This window comes from Camarhynchus parvulus, unplaced genomic scaffold, assembly GCF_901933205.1.
Source record: "Camarhynchus parvulus unplaced genomic scaffold, STF_HiC, whole genome shotgun sequence".
Lineage (NCBI taxonomy): Eukaryota > Metazoa > Chordata > Aves > Passeriformes > Thraupidae > Camarhynchus > Camarhynchus parvulus.
In genome coordinates, this window is record NW_022148732.1 from 10,974 (window position 1) to 34,927 (window position 23,954).

Here is a 23,954-nt window from a genome sequence, read left to right on the forward strand (position 1 = left end):
CAGGAATTGGGGCTGGTGACTTTTGTTTCAGAGGGAAAGGGCTGTTGTTTATGTTTGGGGGCTCCTCAGGTGGACTATCATGGTGGAGCTCTCTCTGAAGCTCTTCCCACACATCCCACACTTGTAGCGCCTCTCCCCCGTGTGCATTCTGCAATGCCTGATCCCTGTGGCTCTCCCCTTGGAGCTCTTCCCGCATTCCAAGCACTCGTGGGGCTTCTCCTCATCCTGGAGGTGCTCATGGAGCCCCAGCTCTGCCCCTGCCAGCGGCTGCTCGCTGCTCTCCATGCTCAGCTCCTGCTCTGCGCAGGAACGACAAGGACACCATGGGATTGGCCCCACAAGGACACCATGGGATTTGCCTCCCCCGCCTGCCAAAAATCCCTCCCCGAGACCCCCGCGATGGGTTCGGGGCGGCCTCCTCCTCTCCCCGCTCACCCGCGGGGTCCGGGGGGCGATGCCGGCGGGACTTGGGGAACCGCGGCCGGAGCGGGGCTGGGGCCGCTCCTCCTCTTCCTCTGTCCCTCCTCTTCCTCCTCCTTCTGTCCCTCCTCCTACTCCTCCTCCACTCCCAAAAGCAGCCGCGCTCCGCCTCGGGCGGGTTCCGAGAGCGCTTTCCCTGCCGGTGCCGCTCTCACTGGGAGCGCTGGGAGGGAACTGGGAGCGCTTTCCCTGCCGGTGCCGCTCTCACTGGGAGCGCTGGGAGGGAACTGGGAGCGAACAGCGCCCGGCGGCGGGCGGGGCCAGGCTGAATGGGCGTGGTTATGCAAATGTAGGAGCGATCCCGCGCTCGGATTGGTGGGCGGGAGGAGCGCGGGGTTTGCTCGGTGACGTCAGGGCTGGGGGTGGGGCTGGAGCGTCCGGTGAGAGGGGACCGAGAATGGCAATGGGGACCGGGAATGGGGATCGGGAATGGGGACAGGGAATGGGGACGGTGGGGTGCCCAAAGCCCTGAGGAACCCCCAAATCTGTCCCAGGAGCCCTCAACTCCCTCAGACCCAGTGTCCCCTTCATCCCCTGGAAGATCCCCCCCATGCCCACATCCTTGTCTTGGTTCAACATCTTTATTTTTAACCCCGGATTTAGAAAGGTGTATAAAAAGGACAAAGAGAAATCCAGGCCATGGGGAGCCAGGAGGATGTGGAGCGCCCAGCCAGGTGTCCTCCCAACAGGGATCACCTGGGCTCTGCCCACCTGGGATCATCCAGAGCTCTGAGATCATCAGAGCTGGAGCAGCGCACGGAGCTCTTTCCACACAGGGCTGCCCTCAGTGCTGGCTGCGTTGGTGTTGGGTCAGGGTGAAGCTCCTGGAGAAGCTGTTCTCACAGCGGGGACACTTGTAGGGCCTCTCCCCGGCATGGCTGCGCCGGTGGGTGATGAGTTCGGAGTTGTGCTGGAAGCCCTGCCCACAGTCAGGGCAGCGGATGGGCCACTCCTCTCAGTGAACGAGCTGGTGACGGAGGAGATGGGAGCTACGCTGAAACCTCTTCTTGCACTGCTCACACTCGTAGGGCCTCTCCCCCGTGTGAACGAGCTGGTGCTTGCGGAGATCACCGCTGCCCTGAAACCTCTTCTTGCACTGCTCACACTCGTAGGGCTTCTCCCCGGTGTGGATACGCCGGTGCACGGTCAGGTTGGATCTGTCTCTGAAGCTCTTCCCACACTGATCACACTCGTAGGGCCTCTCCCCGGTGTGGATGCGCCGGTGGGTGACGAGTCTGCAGTTGCTCTTGAAGCCCTTGCCGCAGTCACGGCAGTGGAATGGCATCTCCTCAATGTGCATGAGCTGGTGGCTGAGGAGGTGGGAGCTACGCTGGAAAGTCTTCTTGCACTGATCACACTCGTAGGGCCTCTCCCCGGTGTGGATGCGCCGGTGCCTGTTGAGGGTGGAGACGCGGTTGAAGCGCTTCCCGCAGTCGGGGCAGACGAAGGGCCTCTCGTCGGTGTGTGAGCGCTGGTGCACGATGAGGTCACCGCTCCTCAGAAAGCTCTTCTTGCACTGCTCACACTCGTAGGGCCTCTCCCCGGTGTGGCTCCTCACGTGGACGATCAGGTTGGAGCTTTCTCTGAAGCTCTTCCCGCACTGGGAACACTCGTAGGGCTTCTCCCCGGTGTGGATGCGCCGGTGGACAGCCAGGTTGGAGCTGTCTCTGAAGCTCTTCCCACACTGGTCACACTCGTAGGGCCTCTCCCCGGTGTGGCTCCTCAGGTGTAACGTCAGGTTGGAGCTTTCTCTGAAGCTCTTCCCACACTGGGAACACTCGTAGGGTCTCTCCCCGGTGTGGATGCGCCAGTGGAGCAGCAGGCTGGACTTGTTCCTGAATCCCTTCCCGCAATCAGGACAGCAAAATGGCCTCTCGTCGCTGTGAATGAGCTGGTGACTGCGGAGATGGGAGTTGGTGTAAAACCTCTGATGGCATCGATCACACTCGTAGGGCTTCTCTCCCGTGTGGAATCTGCAGTGGCGGATCAGGGACGATCTCAACCTGAAGCTCTTCCCGCACTCCGAGCACTTGTGGGGCTTCTCCTCCCCACCCTGGAGCTGCTCGCGGAGCCCCAGCTCGGATCCCTGAGCCCCTCCATGGCCCAGGCTGGCTCTTTCCCCCTCGGATCCCCGCGCTCTGCGTTTGCAGCCCCTCCTGCTCAGGGATCTCCGCGGCTTCTCCTCCCCGTTGGCTTCTCCCTGCGCCGTGGAGCCGCTCAGAACGGCCCCTGCCAGCGGCTGCTCGCTGCTCGCCATGCTCAGCTCCTGCTCTGCGGAGGAACGACAAGGACACCATGGGATTGGCCCCACAAGGACACCATGGGATTGGCCTCCCCTGCCCCCCAAAAATCCCTCCCGGAGACCCCCGCGATGGGTTCGGGGCGGGCTCCTCCTCTCCGCTCACCCGCGGGGTCCGGGGGGCGATGCCGGCGGGACCGGGGCAGCCGCGGCCGGAGCGGGGCTGGGGCCGCTCCTCCTCTTCCTCTGTCCCTCCTCTTCCTCCTCCTGCTCCTCCTTCTCTCCCTCCTCGTCCTGTATCCCTCCTCTTCTTCCTCCTCCTCCCCCGGTGTCCCTCCTCTTCCTCCGGCTCCTCCTCCGCTCCGAGTCCGGCCCGGGCAGCGCCGGTGCCCAAAAAGCAGACGGCGTGGGTGGGCGTGGTTATGCAAATCTGGGAGCGGTCGCGCGCTGGGATTGGTGGGCGGGAGGAGCGGGGGTGACGTCAGGGTCGGAAAAGGGGACCGGGAATGGGGATGGGGGATGGGGACAGGGAATGGGGACAGGGAATGGGGACAGCGACCGCGAACGGGGAATGGGATTGAGGACAGGGAGCGGACTGGGGACAGGGACCGGGAATACAGGAGAGGGGCTGGGATTGGGATCAGGAATCAGAAAACGGGAACGGGACAGGGAATGGAGAAATGGGAATTAGGGACTGGGATGGGAAAAGGGGAACAGGACAGGGAACACGGGAATGGCAACCAGATAGAGAATATGGGACATGGACAAGTACTGTGACCAGGAATGGGATCTGGACGCAGATGAAAGCAGGATCCTGGTCAGGGGACAGCAGGAACCAGGACAGGAGGACATGGGGACACTTCCAGGGCAGGGGGTCCTTGATCTGCTGCCCCATATGGAGCTGCTGGGCCTGGGGTGCCCAAAGCCCTGAGGAACCCCCAAATCTGTCCCAGGAACCCTCGACTCCCTCTGACCCAGCATCCCCCTCATGCCCATCCTTGTTTTAGTTCAACTTCTTTATTACTGACTCCAGATTTGGGTGTTTACAAAGAACAAAGAGAAATAAAAAGAAAATCCAGGCCATGGGGAGCCCTCAGGCAGGTGTCCCCAAACAGGGATCACTGGGGCTCTGCCCACCTGGGCTCACTGGGGACCATCCAGAGCAGATCCTCCCATGTGGGATGGAGCTGGAGAAGCCCACGGAGCTCTTCCCACCTCAGTGCTGGCTCTCCAGGTGTCTGGTCATGCTGCAGCTCGTGGTGAAGCCCTTCCCGCACTGGGGACACTCGAATGGCTTCTCCCCAGTGTGGCTGCGCTGGTGGGTGACCAGGTTGGACTTGTGCCTGAATCCCCTCCCGCAATCAGGGCAGCAAAACGGCCTCTCCTTGGTGTGCATCAGCTGGTGGCTGAGGAGGTGGGAGCTGGTCAGGAACCTCTTCTTGCACTGCTCACACTCGTAGGGCTTCTCCCCGGTGTGGCCCCTCTGGTGGTAAACCAGGTGGGACTTGGATATGAAGCCCTTCCCGCACTGCCCGCACTCGTAGGGCCGCTCCCCGGTGTGGATCATCTGGTGGGTGAGCAGGCAGGACCTGGTGGTGAAGCTCTTGCCGCACTTCCTGCACTCGTAGGGCCTCACCTCGGTGTGGCAGCGCTGGTGCACGATCAGGCTGGAGCTCTGCGAGAAGCTCCTCCAGCAGTGCTCGCACTTGTAGGGCCGCTCCGCGTGGCCCCTCTGGTGGGCGATCAGGTTGGAGCTCTGCGTGAAGCTCTTCCCACACTGCCCACACACGTAAGGTCTCTCCCCGGTGTGGATCCGCCGGTGCTTGACCAGGCTGGACTTTTGCGCGAATCCCCTCCCGCAATCGGGGCAGCAGAACGGTTTCTCCCCGGTGTGGATTCGCTGGTGGACCGCCAGAAGGGAGCTGGTGGGAAACGAACTTTTACACTGCTCACACTCGTAGGGCCTCTCCCCGGTGTGGGTCCGGCGGTGCCTGACGAGGGCCGAGTTCTCCTTGAAGCTCATCCCGCACTCGGGGCAGCGGAACGGCCTCTCCCCCGTGTGCGAGCGCCGGTGCACGAGGAGGTTGGAGCTGCTCTGGAAACTTCTTCTGGCACTGCTCACACTCGTAGGGTTTCTCCCCCGTGTGGGTCCTCAGGTGGCTGCTCAGGTGAGACTTCCAGCTAAAGCTCTTCCCGCACTGCTGGCACTCGTAGGGTTTCTCCCCAGTGTGGATCCTCCTCTGGTGGAGAACCAGCTGGGAGCTCCAGCTGAAGCTCTGCCCACACTCCCCACACTTGTAGGGCTTCTCCCCAGTGTGGATCCTGCTGTGCTCCGTCAGGTTGGATCTCCACCTGAAGCTCTTCCCGCATTCCGGGCACTTGTGGGGCTTCTTCTCCTCATCCCGGAGCTGCTCAGGGAGCCCCAGCTCTGAGCTCTGACCCAGGGTGGGCTCTTCCCCCTCAGATCTCAGCTGTTCCCCGTGTGGTGGATTCTGCAGTGCTTGTTTAGGGACGATCTCCAAATGAAGCTCTTCCCGCATTCCGGGCACTTGTGGGGCTTCTTCTCCCCATCCTGGAGCTGCTCAGAGACCCCCAGCTCTGATTTCTCTCCCCCTCCCTGGTCCAAGTTGGGTTTTTCCCCCTCAGATCCCAGGTGTTGCCCCGTGTGGCTCTTCTGATGGACAACCAGGCTGGACCTCTTGGTGAAGCTCTTCCCGCACTCCGAGCACTTGTGGGGCTTCTCCTCCCCACCCTGGAGCTGCTCGCGGAGCCCCAGCTCGGATCCCTGAGCCCCTCCATGGCCCAGGCTGGCTCTTTCCCCCTCGGATCCCCGCGCTCTGCGTTTGCAGCCCCTCCTGCTCAGGGATCTCCGCGGCTTCTCCTCCCCGTTGGCTTCTCCCTGCGCCGTGGAGCCGCTCAGAACGGCCCCTGCCAGCGGCTGTTTGCTGCTCTCCATGCTCAGCTCCTGCTCTGCGGAGGAACGACAAGGACACCATGGGATTGGCCCACAAGGACACCATGGGATTTGCCCCACAAGGACACCATGGGATTGGCCTCCCCTGCCCCCCAAAAATCCCTCCGCGCTGGGTTCGGCTCCCCTCTCCCCCCTCACCCGCGGGGTCCGCGGCCGGCGGGACCGGCCCCGCGGGCCCGTGGGGCCGCTCCTCCTCTTCTCTGCCCTCCTCTTCCTCCTCCTGCTTTTTTTTGTCCCTCCTCTTCTTCCTCCTCCTCCCCGGTTTTGCGCTCCTCCTCCGCTCCCAAAAGCGCCACCCGCGGGGTGCCGGCCGTTACTGGGGGCGATGCCGGGACCGGGGCCGCTCGGAGCCTGGCCGGAGCGGGGGCGGTGCTTCTCTGTCCCTGGTCCTTCACTGGGAGCTTTCCCTCCGGTGCCGCTCTCTGCGGGGGGCGCTGGGAGGGAACTGGCTCTCCCTGCGTCCGGTATCCCGTCCGCTGTACTGGGGCGCTCTCCGGTCCCGGGCAAATCCCTGCCGGTGCCGCTGTCCCCTGGGAGCGGGAGCCTCTGCCAAAAGCCGCCCGCTGGGCCCCCTGTGGGAGGCTTTTGTTACTGGGAGCGCTGAAGGAGCGCTTTCCCTGCCGGTGCCGCTTTCAGAGAGGGAAGAACTGGGAGCGCTTTCCCTGCCGGTGCCGCTCTCACTGGGAGCGCTGGGAGGGAACTGGGAGCGCTTTCCCTGCCGGTGCCGCTCTCACTGGGAGCGCTGGGAGGGAACTGGAACTGGGACGCTGGGAACGGGAGCTTTTCGCCGGTGCCGCACGCGGGGGCTGGGGGGCTGCCGGTGCCGCTCTCACTGGGAGCGGGGCGAAAATGCAGCCGGTGTGGGGGGGGAAAGGAGGGCGTGGTTATGCAAATATTGCTTTAGCGGGTGAGTTTGATTCACATGGGCGTGGGTATGCAAATCCCGGAGCGATCGCGCGCTGTGATTGGTTGGCGGGAGCAGCGCGTTTTTCCTCCGTCACGTGAGGGCTGAGGGGGACCGGAGCGATGGCGGCGGCGTCCGGTGAGGGGAGACCGGGACCGGGAATGGGGACAGGGAACCGGGAATGGGACCGGGAACCGGGAATGGGGACAGGGAATGGGGACAGGGACCGGCGACAGGGATCGGAAATGGGGAACAGGCACCGGGAATGGGACCGGCAGTGGGAGGAAGGCCTGCGAACGGGCACGGGACAATCCGGTAACGGGAGCAGCGGGACACGGGGCAGGGATTACCGGGAACCGGGCGGGACGAGGGGACACCGGAGACCCGGCCGGGAGGGGTAACGGGAACAGGGGACACCGGACCGAGGGGGTGACACCGAGCAGGGGGACACCGGGAGAGGGGGGACACCGGCCCGAGGTGACACCGCCCGGTGTCCCCAGAGACCGAGCGGCTGCTGAGCCGCGGCCCCGGGTACGGCACGGCTGAGGCGGCCCCGGCGCCGGTGCCGGTACCGGGAGAGGAGGAAGGGGAGAAAGAGGAGGAGGAGGAGAAGGAGGAGGAGCTGCGGCGGCGCCTCAAGTATTTCTTCATGAGCCCCTGTGACAAGTACCGGGCCCGCGGGCGGCGGCCCGTGAAGCTCGGGCTGCAGCTGGCCAAGATCGTCCTGGTCACCGTGCAGGTGACACCGGCGGGACGGCGGTGGGGACAGAGAGCGGGGACAGCAGGGATGGCCGGAGGGGACAGAGGGGACACCGGGGGTGGCGGTGGGGACAGCAGGGCAAGGGGACACCGAGGAGGGGACACAGGGACGCCTGGGAGGGGTCACAGGGACATGGGGACACCAGGGAGGGGTCACAGGGACTTGGGGACACTTTGAAAGGGACACTGGAGTGTCCTGGGACAAAGCGTGGCGGCGTCACTGTGGTGGGACAGGGGCTGGTGGCACCACTGGCCTTTGTCCCCAAGCATGGGGTGACGCCGTTTTGGGGTGAAACACGGTGGTGTCACCATGGTGGGACAGGGCCTGGCTGTGGTGGCCTTTGTCCCCAAGCTGTGGCACCATTTTGGGACAAAACACAGCAGTGTCACCGTGGTGGGACGGGTGGTGACAGAGGTGGTGTCCTTTGTCCCCAGCTGATCCTGTTCGGGCTCAGCAACCAGCTGGTGGTGGCCTTCAAGGAGGACAACACGGTGGCCTTCAAGCACCTGTTCCTCAAGGGCTACGAGGACGGCGCCGATGACACCCAGGCCATCTACACCCGCGGGGACCTCCTGGAGCACCTGGCCTTCGTCCTCGAGAAGGTGGCACAGGGACACCTGCAGGGGTTGGGGACATCGGGAGGGGTTGGGGACATTGGGACCTCCTGGAGAACCTGGCCTTTGTCCTCGAGAAGGTGGCGCAGGGACATCAGGAGGGGTTGGGGACATTGGGACCTCCTGGAGCACCTGGCCTTTGTCCTCGAGAAGGTGGCACGGGGACATCAGGAGGGGTTGGGAACATCAGAGGAGTTGGGGACATGGTGGTGGTTTGGGGTCGTGGAGATGTTTTAGGGCCATGGGGTGGTTTGGGGCCATCCAGGTGCCACCTCTGTGCCCGTGTCCTCGCAGTACCTGGCTGTCCCCAACAAGACCCTGGGCCAACACGTTTTGGGGACACAGAGATGTTCTGGGGCCGTGGAGAACTTTTGGGTCATGGAGATGTTTTAGGATCACAGAGGTATTTTAGGGCCATGGAGATGTTTGGGATCACAGAGATATTTTAGGGCCATGGAGATGTTTTGGGGCCATGGAGAACTTTTGGGTCATGGAGATGTTTTAGGATCACAGAGATGTTTTGGGGCCATGGAGTTGTTTTGGGGCCATGGAGATGTTTTAGGATCAAAGAGATGTTTTGGGGCCATGGAGTTGTTTTAGGATCACAGAGATATTTGGGATCATGGAGTTGTTTTGGGGCCATGGAGATGTTTTAGGATCAAAGAGATGTTTTGGGGCCATGGAGTTGTTTTAGGATCACAGAGATATTTGGGATCATGGGGATGTTTTGGGGCCATGGAAATGTTTTAGGATCACAGAGATGTTTTGGGATCACAGAGATGTTTTGGGGCTATGGAGATGTTTAGGGGCCATGGAGATGTTTGGGTCATGGAGATGTTTTAGGATCACAGAGATGTTTTGGGATCATGGAGATGTTTTGGGATCACGGAGATGTTTTGGGGCCATGGAGATGTTTTAGGATCACAGAGATGTTTTGGGATCATGGAGATGTTTTGGGATCACGGAGATGTTTTGGGGCCATGGAGATGTTTTAGGATCACAGAGATGTTTTGGGATCACAGAGATGTTTTGGGATCACAGAGATGTTTTGGGGCTATGGAGATGTTTAGGGGCCATGGAGATGTTAGGGCCATGGAGGTGTTTGGGATCACAGAGATGTTTTGGGGCCATGGAGGTGTTTGGGATCACAGAGATGTTTTGGGGCCATGGAGGTGTTTGGGATCACAGAGATGTTTTGGGGCCATGGAGATGTTTTGGGATCACAGAGATGTTTTGGGATCATGGAGATGTTTGGGATCATGGAGATGTTTGGGATCACAGAGATATTTGGGATCACAGAGATGTTTAGGATCACAGAGATGTTTTGGGATCACGGAGATGTTTGGGATCACGGAGATGTTTGGGATCACAGAGATGTTTAGGGGCCATGGAGATGTTTTGGGGCCATGGAGGTGTTTGGGATCACAGAGATGTTTTGGGGCCATGGAGATGTTTTGGGGCCACCAAGGTGCCATCCCGGTGTCCCCGCAGTACCTGGCTGTCCCCAACGAGACCCTGGGCCGTTACGCCTACGGTGACACCGGGGGTGACACCGGGGGTGTCCCCGGGCTCCGGCTGTGCCAGCGCTTCTTCCGCAGGGGGGACATCGACCCCGGCAACGACACCTTCGACATCGACCCCAGCGTGGTCACCGGTGCCCACCGCGGGGCTGGGCTTGGGGTTTTGGGGGTTTGGGCTTTGGGGTTTGGGTTGGGTTTGGGGTTGGGTTTGGGGGTTGGTAGTTTGAGATCCAAGGATTTGGGGTTGGGGTTTGGGGGTTTGGGGTTGGGATTTTGGGGTTGGGGTTTGGGGTTAGGGTTCAGGGTTGGGGTTTGGGGGTTTGGGGTTTGGGGTTGGGATTTGGGATTTTGGGGTTGGGGTTGGGTTCAGGGTTGGATTTGGGGTTGGGGTTTGGGGTTGGGATTTGGGATTTTGGGGTTGGGAGTTGGGGGTTGGGGTTGGATTTGGGGTTTTGGGTTTGGGGTTGGGGTTTGGGGTTGGGATTTGGGATTTTGGGGTTGGGAGTTGGGGGGTTGGATTTGGGGTTTTGGGTTTGGGGTTTGGGATTTGGGGTTGGGTTTGGGGCTGGTTTTGGCATTTGGGGTTGGATTTGGGGTTGGGGTTTGGGGTTGGGATTTGGGATTTTGGGGTTGGGAGTTGGGGGGTTGGATTTGGGGTTTTGGGTTTGGGGTTTGGGATTTGGGGTTGGGTTTGGGGCTGGTTTTGGCATTTGGGGTTGGATTTGGGGTTGGGGTTTGGGGTTGGGATTTGGGATTTTGGGGTTGGGAGTTGGGGGTTGGGGTTGGATTTGGGGTTTTGGGTTTGGGGTTTGGGATTTGGGGTTGGGTTTGGGGCTGGTTTTGGCATTTGGGGTTGGATTTTGGGGTTGGGGTCTGGGGTTTGGGATTTGGGATTTGGGGTTGGGAGTTGGGGTTTCGGGGTTGGGGTTTGGCATTTGGAGTTTGGGTTTGGGGGTTGGAGTTGGATTTGGGGTTTGGGATTTGGGGTGCAAGGGTTTGGGATTTGGGGTCGGATTTGGATTTTGGGATTTGGGATTTCGGGTTCAGGCTGGTCCCGGAGCACTCCCAACGGTCCAAGGCCCATTTGGGATCCAGGGTTTGGGGAGTCCCGGGCGTTTTGCGCTCCCTGACCCCAACCCCGACCCCACAGAGTGCCTGGGGGTTCACCCCGGGGACCCCCAGCCCCCCGTGCTGGACGGCCCCGACAGCAACTTCACCCTCCAGTTCCACAGGTAAACCCCAAAAACCCCAAAATCCCCCCAAAATCCCACCCGGGGCCCTTTGCCATCCCCAGAATCCCCGTGTGGGGTTTGGGGTCCCTGTCCCCAAATCCCTGTGTGGGGTTTTGGGGGGGAATTTACCCTTTCCTGTGGTTTTTTGGGGGATTTTGGGGCTCAATTTTCCCTTTCCCATGTGTTTTTTTTGGGGGATTTTGGGGCTCAATTTTCCCTTTCCTGTAGTTTTTTGGGGGATTTCGGGGTGAAATTTTCCCAGGATTTTTTGGCATTTTGGGGCAATTTTCCCTTTCCTGTGTTTTTTTGGGATTTTGGGGTTGAATTTTTCCCTTTCCCAGGATTTTTTGGGATTTTGGGGCAATTTTCCCTTTCCCATGGTTTTTTTGGGATTTGGGGGTTGAATTTTCCCTTTCCCAGGATTTTTTGGGATTTTGGGGCTCAATTTTTTCTTTCCTGTGGTTTTTTTTGGGGGGATTTTGAGGTGGAATTGACCCTTTCCTGTGTTTTTTTTTTTTAATTATTATTATTTAGGGGCGGATTTGTTCCCTTTCCTGTTGTTTTTTTGGGGCATTTTGGGGCAGAATTTTCCCTTTTTCATTGATTTTTGGAAGGATTTTGAGGTGGAATTTCCCCCTTTTTTGTGTGTGTGTTTTTGAGGTGAAATTTCCCCCTTTTTTGTGTTTTTGAGGTGATTTTTTTTGTTGTTGTTTTTTGGGATTTTGGGGTGTTTGTTGTCCCCTCAGGCTGATCAACGTCACCGCAGAGTTCCAGCTCAAGGCCATCAACATCCAAACGCTGCTGAACCACGAGATCCCCGACTGCTACACCTTCAGTGTCACCGTCAGTGTCCCCAAGTGTCCCCAAATGCCCCAGAGCGTCCCCAAGTGTCCCCTCAGTGTCCCTAAATACCCCAGAGTGTCCCCAAGTGTCCCCTCAGTGTCCTTAAATATCCTGAAGTATCCCCTTAGTGTCCCCTGGGTGTCCCCAAGTGTCCCCTCAGTGTCCCTAAATATCCTAAAGTGTCCCCAGTTGTGTCCTCAGTGTCCCTAAGTATCCCGAAGTGTCCCCAAGTGTCCCCTCAGTGTCCCCAAATACCCCAGAGTGTCCCCAAGTGTCCCCTCAGTGTCCCTAAATATCCTAAAGTGTCCCCTGGGTGTCCCCAAGTGTCCCCAAATATCCTAAAGTGTCCCCGGGTGTCCCTTCAGTGTCCCTAAATGTCCTAAAGTGTCCCCAAATACCCCAGAGTGTCCCCTTAGTGTCCCCTGGGTGTCCCCAAGTGTCCCCCCAGTGTCCCTAAATGTCCTAAAGTGTCCCCTGAGCGTCCTCTGGGTGTCCCCAAGTGTCCCCCCAGTGTCCCCTGTTTGTCCTTCTTGTATCTGCTCATGTCCCTTTCGTGTCCCTCTGGAGTGTCCCTCTGTCCCTCAGCTGTCCCTCTGTCCCTCAGCTGTCCCCCTGTCCCTCTGCAGGCCCTGAGGGCAGCCGGTGAGTGCTGTGACAGTGACAGTGACAATGGCAGTGATGGTGACAATGACAGTGACAATGACAGTGACAGTGAAGGTGACAGTGACAATGGCAATGACAGTGACAGTGACAGTGATGGTGACAATGACAATGACAGTGACAGTGACAGTGACAGTGAAGGTGACAGTGACAATGGCAATGACAGTGACAGTGACAATGGCAGTGATGGTGACAATGACAGTGACAGTGACAGTGACAATGACAGTGACAGTGACAGTGACAATGACAGTGACAGTGATGGTGACAATAACAGTGACAATAACAGTGACGTTGACAGAGACAATGACAGTGACAGTGATGGTGACAGTGACAATGGCAATGACAGTGACAGTAACGGTGACAATAACAGTGACAATGACAGTGACAGTGACAGCGACCATGACAGTGACAGTGATGGTGACAGTGACAATGGCAATGACAGTGACAATGGCAATGACAGTGACAGTGACGGTGACAATAACAGTGACAGTGACAATGACAGTGACAGTGACAGCGACCATGACAGTGACAGTGATGGTGACAATAACAGTGACAGTGACAATGACGGTGACAGTGACAGCGACCATGACAGTGGCAGAACGGTGACAATAACAGTGATGGTGACAGTGACAGTGACAGAACAGTGACAATAATGGTGACAGTGACAGTGACAATGCAATGACAATGACAGTGACAATGACGTTGACAGTAAGAGTGACATTGACAGTGACAGTGACAGTGACAATAACAGCAATAGTGACAATGACGATGGAGTGACAGTGACAGTGACATTGACAGTGACAGTGACATTGACAGTGACAGTGACAATGGCAGAACAATGACAGTGATATTGACAGTGACATTGACAGTGACAGTGACAGTGCCACCCCGTGTCCCCAGGTCACCTTTGACAACAGCGCGCACAGCGGGCGAGTGCGGATCCGCCTGGACACCCACGCAGCCATCCGGGAATGCCACCACCCCTCGCTGCCCGGCAGAGGTGACACCGGGTGACACCGGGTGACACGGGGCTGTGGGGGTGTCCCCGGGAGTGCCACCACCCCTCGCTGCGTGGCAGAGGTGACACCGGGTGACACCGGGTGACACGGGGCTGTGGGGGTGTCCCCGGGAGTGCCACCACCCCTCGCTGCCCGGCAGAGGTGACACCGGGTGACACCGGGTGACACGGGGCTGTGGGGGTGTCCCCGGGAGTGCCACCACCCTGCCATACCTGGCAGAGGTGACAATGGGCACCTGGGAGGTGACACGGCAGACGTGTCCCGGGAGGTGCCACCCCTGTCCCGCAGGGTGACACGGTGACACCGGGTGACCCCGGGTGTCCCGCTGTGGGGGGGTCGGCGGTGACCAGCTGCGCAAGGTGACCCCGGTCACAATGGGTGACCCGATGACCGGAGCTGTGCGCTGTCCCCAAGGTGTCCCCTGTCCCCATACCGGCAGAGGTGACACGGTGTCCACAGGTGACACCGGTGACAGTCGGGTGTGGCGGGTGACCGTGGGTGTCCCACAGGTGCGAGAGGTGACACGTTGTGACCTGCAGGTGCCAGGTGCCAGGTGACAGTGGGTGTCCCGCAGAGGTGACACGGTGACAGGTGACAGGGGGGGGTGTCCAGGTGACAGTGGGGTCCAGAGGTGACAGTTGTGACCCACGGGTGACACGGGTGTGACAGTTGTGATGCATCCCGCACAGGTGCAATAGGTGACAGGTGACAGTGGCAGTGGCAGTTTGGTGTCCCCACAGGTGCCAGGTGCCAGGTGACAGTTTGGTGCCCCCACAGATGCCAGGTGACAGTGACAGGTGACAGTGGGTGTCCCCACAGGTGACAGTTGTGTCTCCACGGGTGACAGGTGCCAGGTGCCAGTGCTAGTGGCAGTTTGGTGTCCCACAGGTGCCAGGTGACAGTCGGGTGTCACAGGGGACAGTGGGTGTCCCACAGGTGACAGGTGACAGTTGTGTCCCCTGCAGGTGACAGGTGACAGGTGACAGTTTGGTGTCCCCACAGGTGCCAGGTGACAGTGGGTGTAACAGGTGACAGTTTGGTGTCCGACAGGTGACAGTTGTGTCCCCACAGGTGACAGGTGACAGGTGACAGTTGTGTCCCCACAGGTGTAGGTGACAGGTGACAGTGGCAGGAACAGTGACAGTTTGGTGTCCCCGCAAGGGCCAGGTGACAGTACAGTGCCAGGTGACAGTTTGGTGTCCCCGCAGGTGCCAGGTGACAGTGACAGTTTGGTGTCCCCGCAGGTGCCAGGTGACAGTGACAGTTGTGTCCCCACAGGTGCCAGGTGACAGTTCGGTGTCCCCGGAGGTGCCAGGTGACAGTGACAGTTTGGTGTCCCCGCAGGTGACAGGTGACAATTTGGTGTCCCCGCAGGTGCCAGGTGACAGTGGCAGTAACAGTGACAGTTTGGTGTCCCCGCAGGTGCCAGGTGACAGTTGTATCCCCGCAGGTGCCAGGTGACAGTGCCAGGTGACAGTTTGGTGTCCCCGCAGGTGCCAGGTGACAGTTGTGTCCCCACAGGTGACAGGTGACAGGTGACAGTTGTATCCCCGCAGGTGCCAGGTGACAGTTTGGTGTCCCCACAGGTGCCAGGTGACAGTGGCAGTAACAGTGACAGTTTGGTGTCCCCGCAGGTGCCAGGTGCCAGGTGACAGTTGTATCCCCGCAGGTGCCAGGCGACAGTGCCAGGTGACAGTTTGGTGTCCCCGCAGGTGCCAGGTGACAGTTGTACCCGCAGGTGCCAGGTGACAGTGCCAGGTGACAGTGCCAGGTGACAGTTTGGTGTCCCCGCAGGTGCCAGGTGCCAGGTGCCAGTGCCAGTGACAGTTTGGTGTCCCCGCAGGTGCCAGGTGACAGTGGCAGTGACAGTGACAGTTTGGTGTACAGGTCTTGGTGACAGTGCCAGGTGACAGTGCCAGGTGACAGTGACAGTGACAGTGACAGTTTGGTGTCCCCGCAGGTGCCAGGTGACAGTGGCAGTGACAGTTTGGTGTCCCTGCAGGTGCCAGCTGGCGGCGCCTGGCGTTCGACGTGCTGGTGGTGGCCGTGTGCTCGCTGTCCCTGGCGCTCTGTGCCCGCTCCATCGCCCGCGGGCTGCTCCTGCAGGGGGTGCGCGAATTGGGGCGAATTTGGGGGATTTTGGGGTTTGGGGGATGGGATTGATGGGATTTGGGGGGATTTAGGGGATTTTGGGGTTTGGGGGGATGGGATTGATGGGATTTGGGGGGGATTTAGGGGATTTTGGGGTTTGGGGGATGGGATTGATGGGGATTTGGGGGATTTAGGGGTTTTGGGGTTTGGGGGATGGGATTGATGGGATTTGGGGGGAATTTGGGGATTTTTGGGGTTTGGGGGATGGGATTGATGGGATTTGGGGGGGGGATTTTGGGGTTTGGGGGATGGGATTGATGGGATTTGGGGGGATTTAGGGGATTTTTGGGGTTTGGGGATGGGATTGATGGGATTTGGGGGGATTTTGGGGTTGGGGGGGATGGGATTGATGGGATTTGGGGGGGGATTTTGGGGTTTGGGGGATGGGATTGATGGGATTTGGGGGGATTTAGGGGATTTGGGGGTTTGGGGGGATGGGATTGATGGGATTGGGGGATTTAGGGGATTTTTGGGGTTTGGGGGATGGGATTGATGGGATTTGGGGGGGATTTAGGGGGATTTTGGGGTTTGGGGGATGGGATTGATGGGATTTGGGGGGATTTTGGGGTTGGGGGATGGGGATTTTGGGGGTTTGGGGGATGGGATTGGGATGGGATTTGGGGGGGAATTTTGGGGATTTTGGGGTTTGGGGGGATGGGATTGATGGGATTTGGGGGGGATTTGGGGGATTTTTGGGGTTTGGGGGATGGGATTGATGGGATTTGGGGGGATTTTGGGGATTTTGGGGTTTGGGGGATGGGATTGATGGGATTTGGGGGGATTTGGGGATTTTGGGGTTTGGGGGATGGGATTGATGGGATTATGGGGATTTAGGATTTTTGGGGTTTGGGGGATGGGATTGATGGGATTTGGGGGGAATTTGGGGGATTTTTGGGGTTTGGGGGATGGGATGTGATTGGGGATTTGGGTGGATTTTGGGGTTTGGGGGATGGGATTGATGGGATTGATGGGGATTTGGGGGATTTTTGGGGTTTGGGGGATGGGATTGATGGGATTTGGGGGGAATTTGGGGATTTTGGGGTTTGGGGGATGGGATTGATGGGATTTGGGGGGGATTTAGGGGATTTATGGGGTTTGGGGGATGGGATTGATGGGATTTGGGGGGATTTTGGGGATTTATGGGGTTTGGGGGATGGGATTGATGGGATTTGGGGGGATTTAGGGGATTTTGGGGTTTGGGGGGATGGGACTGATGGGATGGGATGGGATGGGGCTGTGTATGGATGGTGGCATGGGTGGGGTGTGGGTGGTGGGAGGCGGTGCCACCCCAGCGAGGTGACAATCGTGGTGTCCCCGTGTCCCTGCTGGAGTTCAGCCGGTTCCTGTGAGGTGACAGTGACAGTGACAGTGACAATGACAGTGACAGTGACAGTGACAATGTCCCCGCAGGAGTTCAGCCGGTTCCTGTGAGGTGACAGTGACAGTGACAATGACAGTGACAATGACAGTGACAGTGACAATGACAATGACAGTGACAGTGACAATGTCCCCGCAGGAGTTCAGCCGGTTCCTGTAGGTACATGAAACAGTGACAGTGGCATTGTTGGTGTCCCCGCAGGAGTTCAGCCGGTTCCTGCGCTGTCACCGCGGTGTCACCGTGTCCCTGTGAGGTGACAGTGACAATGACAATGACAATGACAGTGACAGTGACAATGACAATGTCCCCGCAGGAGTTCAGCCGGTTCCTGCGCTGTCACCGCGGTGTCACCGTGTCCCTCTCGGACCGCCTGGAGTTCCTCAATGGCTGGTACCTGCTGCTGGTCACCAGCGACCTCCTGACCGTGCTGGGCACCGTGCTCAAGATCGGCATCGAGGCCAAGGTCACCCCGCTGGGGACAATGGGGACACTGCCACCCCCTGGGGGCGCGGTGGTGGCATTGTCCCCGTGTCCCCACAGAACTTCTCGGGCTACGACGTGTGCAGCATCCTGCTGGGGACATCGACGCTGCTTGTGTGGGTCGGGGTCATCCGGTACCTGACCTTCTTCCAGAAGTACAACGTGAGTGACACCTGTGTCACCTGTGTCACCTGCGTCACCTGGGGACAGTGACAGGGACAGGGAACATCCCCTGGCGACAGGGGACAGTGACACAAACAGGGACATCACGGGGTCGGGGTCATCCGGTACCTGACCTTCTTCCAGAAGTACGACGTGTCACCTGCGTCACCTGTGTCACCTGGGGATGGTGACATTACCTGGGGACAGTGCCAGGGTTAAATCCCATTTTTCCTGCCCCAGATCCTCCTTGTCACACTCGGGTTGGGGACAATCCCCAATTTCCCACCCCACTCACAAACAATTCCCGTTTTTCCCGATTTTGCCGTTTTTCGCCCCAGATCCTGATCGTGACACTGCACATGGTGCCCCTGACACGATGCTCATGTGGATGATCCCATTTCCCACCCCAAATCCCATTTTTCCACCCAAAATCCCTGTTTTCCCACCCCAAACCCCCATTTTTCTCACCCCACTCGCAAACAATTCCCAATTTTCCCGATTTTGCCGTTTTTCGCCCCAGATCCTGATCGTGACACTGCACATGGTGCCCCTGACACGATGCTCATGTGGATGATCCCATTTCCCACCCCAAATCCCATTTTCCACCCCAAACCCCCATTTCCCACCCCAAACCCCCGTTTTTCCCTCCCCGCTCACGGACAATTCCCAGTTTTCCCGATTTTGCCGTTTTTCGCCCCAGATCCTGATCGTGACGCTGCGCGTGGCGCTGCCCAACGTGATGCGCTTCTGCTGCTGCGTGGCCGTGATTTATTTGGGGTATTGCTTCTGCGGCTGGATCGTGCTGGGCCCGCACCACGTCAAGGTGGGTCCAGGCGGCCCCAAATTTTGGGTTTGGGGTCGGGGGATCCCGAAATTCTGGTTTTGGGATTGGGGAATTCCCAAATTTTGGGTTTGGGGTCAGGGGATCCCGAAATTCTGGTTTTGGGATTGCGGAATTCCCAAATTTTGGGTTTGGGGTCGGGGGATTCCAAAATTTTCGGGTTTGGGGTTGGGGGATTCCCAAGTTTGGGTTTTGGGGTCGTGGGATTCCCAAATTTTGGGTTTAGGGTTGGGATGTTCTCCAGTCCTGGTTTTGGGGTTGGGTTCCTTCCAAAATTTTGGGTTTCGGTTGGGGGACTCCCAAATTTCGGGTTTTGGGGTTGGGATGTTCTCCAATCCTGGTTTTGGGGTTGAGGAATTCTGAAATTTCAGATTTTGGGTTGGGGAATTCCAAAATTTCAGATTTTGGTTTGGGGGATTCCCAAATTTTGGGTTTGGGGTTGGGATGTTCTCCAATCCTGGTTTTGGGGTTGGGTTCCTTCTAAAATTTTGGGTTTGGGGTTGGGGGACTCCCAAATTTTGGGCTGGGGATTGGGATGTTCGCCAATCCTGGTTTTGAGGTTGGGTTCCTTCCAAAATCCTGGTTTTGGGGTTGAGAGATTCCCAAATTTCGGATTTGGGGTTGGGGTGTTCTCCAATCGTAGTTATGGGGTCAAGAGATTCCCAAATCTCGGTTTGGGGGTGGGAGATTCCCAAATTTTCGGGTTTGGGGGATTCCCAGATTTTGGGTTTGGGGTTCAATCCATGGATGAGATGTGGATGATACAGGTGTGACAGGTGACACAAGTGACACGACACAGGTGTGACAGGTTACAGGTGACACAGGGTGGCACAGGTGACACAGGGGTTACAGGTGACACACAGGTGACAAGGGGTTACAGGTGACACAGGTGGCACACAGGTGACCCAGTGTCCGTCCCCAGTTCCTTCGCTGTCCATGGTGTCCGAAAGTGTCTCTTCTCGCTGGTCAATGGCGATGACAGGGGTGACACAGGGGTTACAGGTGTGACAGGTGACACACAGGTGACACAGGGGTTACAGGTGACACAGGTGGCACACAGGTGACACAGGGGGTGACACAGGTGGCACACAGGTGACCCAGGTGTCCCCTCCCCAGTTCCCTTCGCTGTCCATGGTGTCCAAGTGTCTCTTCGCTGGTCAATGGCGATGGTCACAGGTGGCACACAGGTGACACAGGGGTTACAGGTGACACGGGGCACACAGGTGACCAGGTGTCCCTCCCGTGTCCATGGTGTCCGAGTGTCTCTTCTCGCTGGTCAATGGCGATGACGGGGGTGACACACAGGTGACACAGGTGGCACACAGGTGTGACAGGCGGCACACAGGTGACACAGGTGACACAGGTGGCACACAGGTGTGACAGGTGACCCCCAGGTGACCCAGGTGTCCCGTCCCCAGTTCCGCTCGTTCTCCATGGTGTCCGAGTGTCTCTTCTCACTGGTCAATGGCGATGACGGGGGTGACACAGGGGTTACAGGTGTGACAGGTGACACACAGGTGACACAGGTGGCACACAGGTGGCACACAGCTGACACAGGTGACACAGGCGGCACACAGGTGACCCAGGTGTCCCGTCCCCAGTTCCGTTCGCTGTCCATGGTGTCCGAGTGTCTCTTCTCGCTGGTCAATGGCGATGACAGGGGTGACACAGGGGTTACAGGTGACACAGGTGACACACAGGTGACACAGGTGGCACACAGGTGGCACACAGGTGTGACAGGTGACCCCCAGGTGACCCAGGTGTCCCCTCCCCAGTTCCGCTCGCTGTCCATGGTGTCCGAGTGTCTCTTCTCGCTGGTCAATGGCGATGACAGGGGTGACACACAGGTGACACAGGTGACACACAGGTGGCACACAGCTGACACAGGTGACACAGGTGGCACACAGGTGACCCAGGTGTCCCGTCCCCAGTTCCGCTCGCTGTCCATGGTGTCCGAGTGTCTCTTCTCGCTGGTCAATGGCGATGACAGGGGTGACACAGGGGTTACAGGTGTGACAGGTGACACACAGGTGACACAGGGGTTACAGGTGACACAGGTGGCACACAGGTGACCCAGGTGTCCCGTCCCCAGTTCCGCTCGCTCTCCATGGTGTCCGAGTGTCTCTTCTCGCTGGTCAATGGCGATGACATGTTCGCCACGTTCGCGGCGCTGCGCCCCAGCGGGGCCCTGGTGTGGCTCTTCAGCCAGGTGTACCTGTACTCCTTCAGCGCCCTCTTCATCTACATGGTGCTCAGCCTCTTCATCGCCCTCATCACCGGCTCCTACGACACCATCAAGGTGAGCAGGACAGGTCGGACCTCACCTGGGTGTGACATCACCTGTGTGTGTTATCTCACCTGTGTGTGATATCATCTATGTGTGACATCACCTGGGTGTGACATCACCTGTGTGTGTTATCTCACCTGTGTGTGTTATCATCTATGTGTGACATTATCTGTGTGTGACATCACCTGTGTGTATCTCACCTGTGTGTGATATCATCTATGTGTGACATCACCTGGGTGTGACATCACCTGTGTGTGTTATCTCACCTGTGTGTGTTATCATCTATGTGTGACATCACCTGGGTGTGACATCACCTGTGTGTGACATCACCTGTGTGTGTTATCATCTATGTGTGACATCACCTGGGTGTGACATCACCTGTGTGTGTTATCTCACCTGTGTGTGATATCATCTATGTGTGACATCACCTGTGTGTGACATCACCTGTGTGTGTTATCATCTATGTGTGACATCACCTGGGTGTGACATCACCTGTGTGTGTTATCTCACCTGTGTGTGTTATCTGTGTGTGTGACCTCATCACGGCTCCTGCGACACCATCAAGGTGAGCAGGGCAGGTGGGACCTCACCTGGGTGCGATGTCACCCGTGTGACATCACCTGGGTGTGATATCACTTGTGTGACATCACCTGGGTGTGATATCACTTGTGTGACATTATCTGTGTGTGACATCACCTGTGTGTATCTCACCTGTGTGTGACATCACCTGGGTGTGACATCACCTGGGTGTGACATCACCTGGGTGTGACGTCACCTGTGTGTGACGTCACCTGTGTGCGTTATCTCACCTGTGTGTGTTATCTCTGTGTTATCTGTGTGTGGGACCTCATCACCGGCTCCTACGACACCATCAAGGTGAGTGCGGCAGGTGTGACATCACCTGTGTGTGACGTCACCTGTGTGTGACGTCACCTGTGTGTGACATCACTTGTGTGACATTATCTGTGTGTGACATTATCTGTGTGTGACGTCACCTGTGTGTGTTATCTCACTTATGTGACATCACCTGGGTGTGACATCACCTGTGTGACATCATCTATGTGTGACATTATCTGGGTGTGTTATCTCTTCTGTCCCGTGTCCCCTCACCTGTCTGGTGCCTCCTCTGTGTCCCCAGAACCAGTCCGAGGGTGACACCCCGGTGTCCCTCACCTGTCCCTCACCTGTCCCTCACCTGTCCCTCACCTGTCCCTCACCTGTCCTGTGTGTCCCCAGAAACAGTCCGAGGGTGACCCGCCGGTGTCGGAGCTCCTGTCTGTCACCTGTCCCGTGTCCCCTCACCTGTCCCTCACCTGTCCCTCTGTCCCCAGAACCAGTCCAAAGGTGACACCCTGGTGTCCCTCACCTGTCCCTCACCTGTCCCCCAACCAGTCCGTGTCAACGGTCCCACCATCCCTAAGTGACACCACCGTGTCCCTCACCTGTCCCTCACCTGTCCTGTGTCCCAGCTCCTGTCCCTCACCTGTCCCTCACCTGTCCTGTGTCCCCCTTCCCTTCCCAACCAGTCTGAAGATGACACCCTTATCACACCTGTCCCTCACCAGTCCCTCACCTGTCCCGTGTCCCCTCACCTGTCCCTCACCTGTCCCTCACCTGTCCTGTGTCCCCACAACCATCCGTGTCCCGTGGTCACCTGTCCCTCACCTGTCCCTACCTGTCCCACCTTCCCTGTCCCTCACCTGTCCCTCACCTGTCCTGTGTCCCCAGAACCAGTCCGAGGGTGACACCCCGGTGTCACAGCTCCTGTCCCTCACCTGTCCCATGTCCCCTCACCTGTCCCTCACCTGTCCTGTGTCCCCAGAACCAGTCCGAGGGTGACACCCCGTGTCAGAGCTCCTGTCCCTCACCTGTCCATGTCCCTCACCTGTCCCTCACCTGTCCTGTGTCCCCACACCAGTCGAGGGTAACCCGTGTCACCGCACCTGTCCCTCACCTGTCCCTCACCTGTCCCTCACCTGTCCCTCACCTGTCCTGTGTCCCCTCACCTGTCCTCACCTGTCCTGTGTCCCCAGAACCAGTCCGAGGGTGACCCGCCGGTGTCGGAGCTCCAGGCCTTCATCGCCCAGTGCCAGGACAGCCCCGGTTCCGGAAAGTTCCGCCGGGGCAGCTCCGGCTCCGCCTCCTGCCCCGCCCTCTGCTGCTGCCCCCGGTCTGCGGCCCCAAATCTGGGGGGATTTTGGGGGGTTTTGGGGATTTTGGGACGTTTCGGGGGATTTAGGGGCATTTGGGGACTTTGGGGGGGATTTGGGGACATTTTTAGGAGTTTTGGGGGTTTGGGGTCACCCCAAGGGAGGGGGGTCCTGGCTGGTTTGGGCTCGGTGTCACCTGGGGGGTGGAAGAATCCCAAATTATCCCCAAATCCTCCCCAAATGACCCCAAAATCCAGCCCTAAATGACCCAAAATGATCCTGAAATCATCCCAAAATGATCCCAAAATCCGGCCCCAAATGACCCAAAATGACCCCAAAATTTGGCCCCAAATGACTCCAAAATGACCCCAAAATCCAGCCCCAAATGACCCCAAAATAATCCCAAAATTCAGACCTCAATGACCCCAAAATGACCCCAAAACCCAGCCCAAAATGACCCTGAAATCCAGCCCCAAAATGATCCTAAAATCCGGCCCCAAATGACCCAAAATGACCCCAAAATGACCCCAAAATTTGGCCCCAAATGACCCCAAAATTCAGCCCCAAATGACCCCAAAATGACCCAAAATGACCCCAAAATGACCCTGAATTACCCCAAAATCCAGCCCCTCCCTGGGTTTTTGGGGTTCCCCCTCCCCTCCCGGGGTTTTTGGGATCTGGGGGCGTTTCCCTGCCCCACAAAAAACCCTAAAAATCCTAAAAAAACCCCAAATTTGTGTCTCCACAGGGCCCCCGTGCAGGACAACGCGCTCCTGGTGAACTGAGGGGACACCGGGGGGGACACCCCAAAACCTCCACATTTTTTTATTTTATTTTTTTTATTTTTTTTTATTTTATTTTATTTTATTTTATTTTCTGCTTTTGCCTACCTGGGACCCCAAATTTGGGACCCCCAGGATGGATTTTGGGGGGGAGGGTTGGGACTTTGGGGTCCCCAGATTTGCTTTTTGGGGACATTTTGGGAGCCCCAAATAATTTTTGGGGTTAAAATTGTAACCTTGGGACGCCCAAAATCCATTTTTTTGGGACATTTTGGGTCTCCCCAGATCTGTTTTTTGGGACCCCCTGTTCATTTTTTGGGGTCAGTTTGGAACCTTGGCACCCCCAAATCCGTTTTTGGGGACACTCCAGGACCTTGTCCCTGTCCTTGGGGTCACCAGAGCAGCTCTGGGACCCCAAATTTTCACTTTTCACCCCAAAACGGGGCTGTGGCCATACCCGGAGCGGGGGGGTTTGTGT

General features: G+C 58.1%; 1 protein-coding gene and 1 pseudogene across 1 annotated transcript; one reads left to right on the plus strand and one right to left on the minus strand.

Annotated features, from left to right (window-relative positions):
* Nucleotides 1-1,052: 1,052 nt before the first annotated feature.
* Nucleotides 1,053-5,738, minus strand: LOC115917065 (annotated as a pseudogene).
* Nucleotides 5,739-6,691: 953 nt separating this feature from the next.
* Nucleotides 6,692-23,540, plus strand: MCOLN1 (mucolipin 1). Its single transcript, XM_030970800.1, has 14 exons — nt 6,692-6,735; nt 7,098-7,336; nt 7,792-7,959; nt 9,463-9,625; nt 10,642-10,723; nt 11,470-11,566; nt 13,127-13,226; nt 15,248-15,354; nt 17,088-17,237; nt 17,315-17,416; nt 18,117-18,239; nt 20,350-20,556; nt 22,578-22,714; nt 23,443-23,540. The coding sequence occupies exons 1-14, from the start codon at nt 6,720-6,722 to the stop codon at nt 23,477-23,479; spliced, it is 1,728 nt and encodes a 575-aa protein (XP_030826660.1). The 5' UTR covers nt 6,692-6,719; the 3' UTR covers nt 23,480-23,540.
* Nucleotides 23,541-23,954: the final 414 nt, after the last annotated feature.

Coding starts and splice junctions, on each gene's coding strand:
- MCOLN1 (XM_030970800.1), top strand. Junction 9,626..10,641: donor CGACCCCAGCGTGGTCACCG/GTGCCCACCGCG, acceptor CCGACCCCACAG/AGTGCCTGGGGGTTCACCCC. Junction 11,567..13,126: donor GCTACACCTTCAGTGTCACC/GTCAGTGTCCCC, acceptor CCGTGTCCCCAG/GTCACCTTTGACAACAGCGC.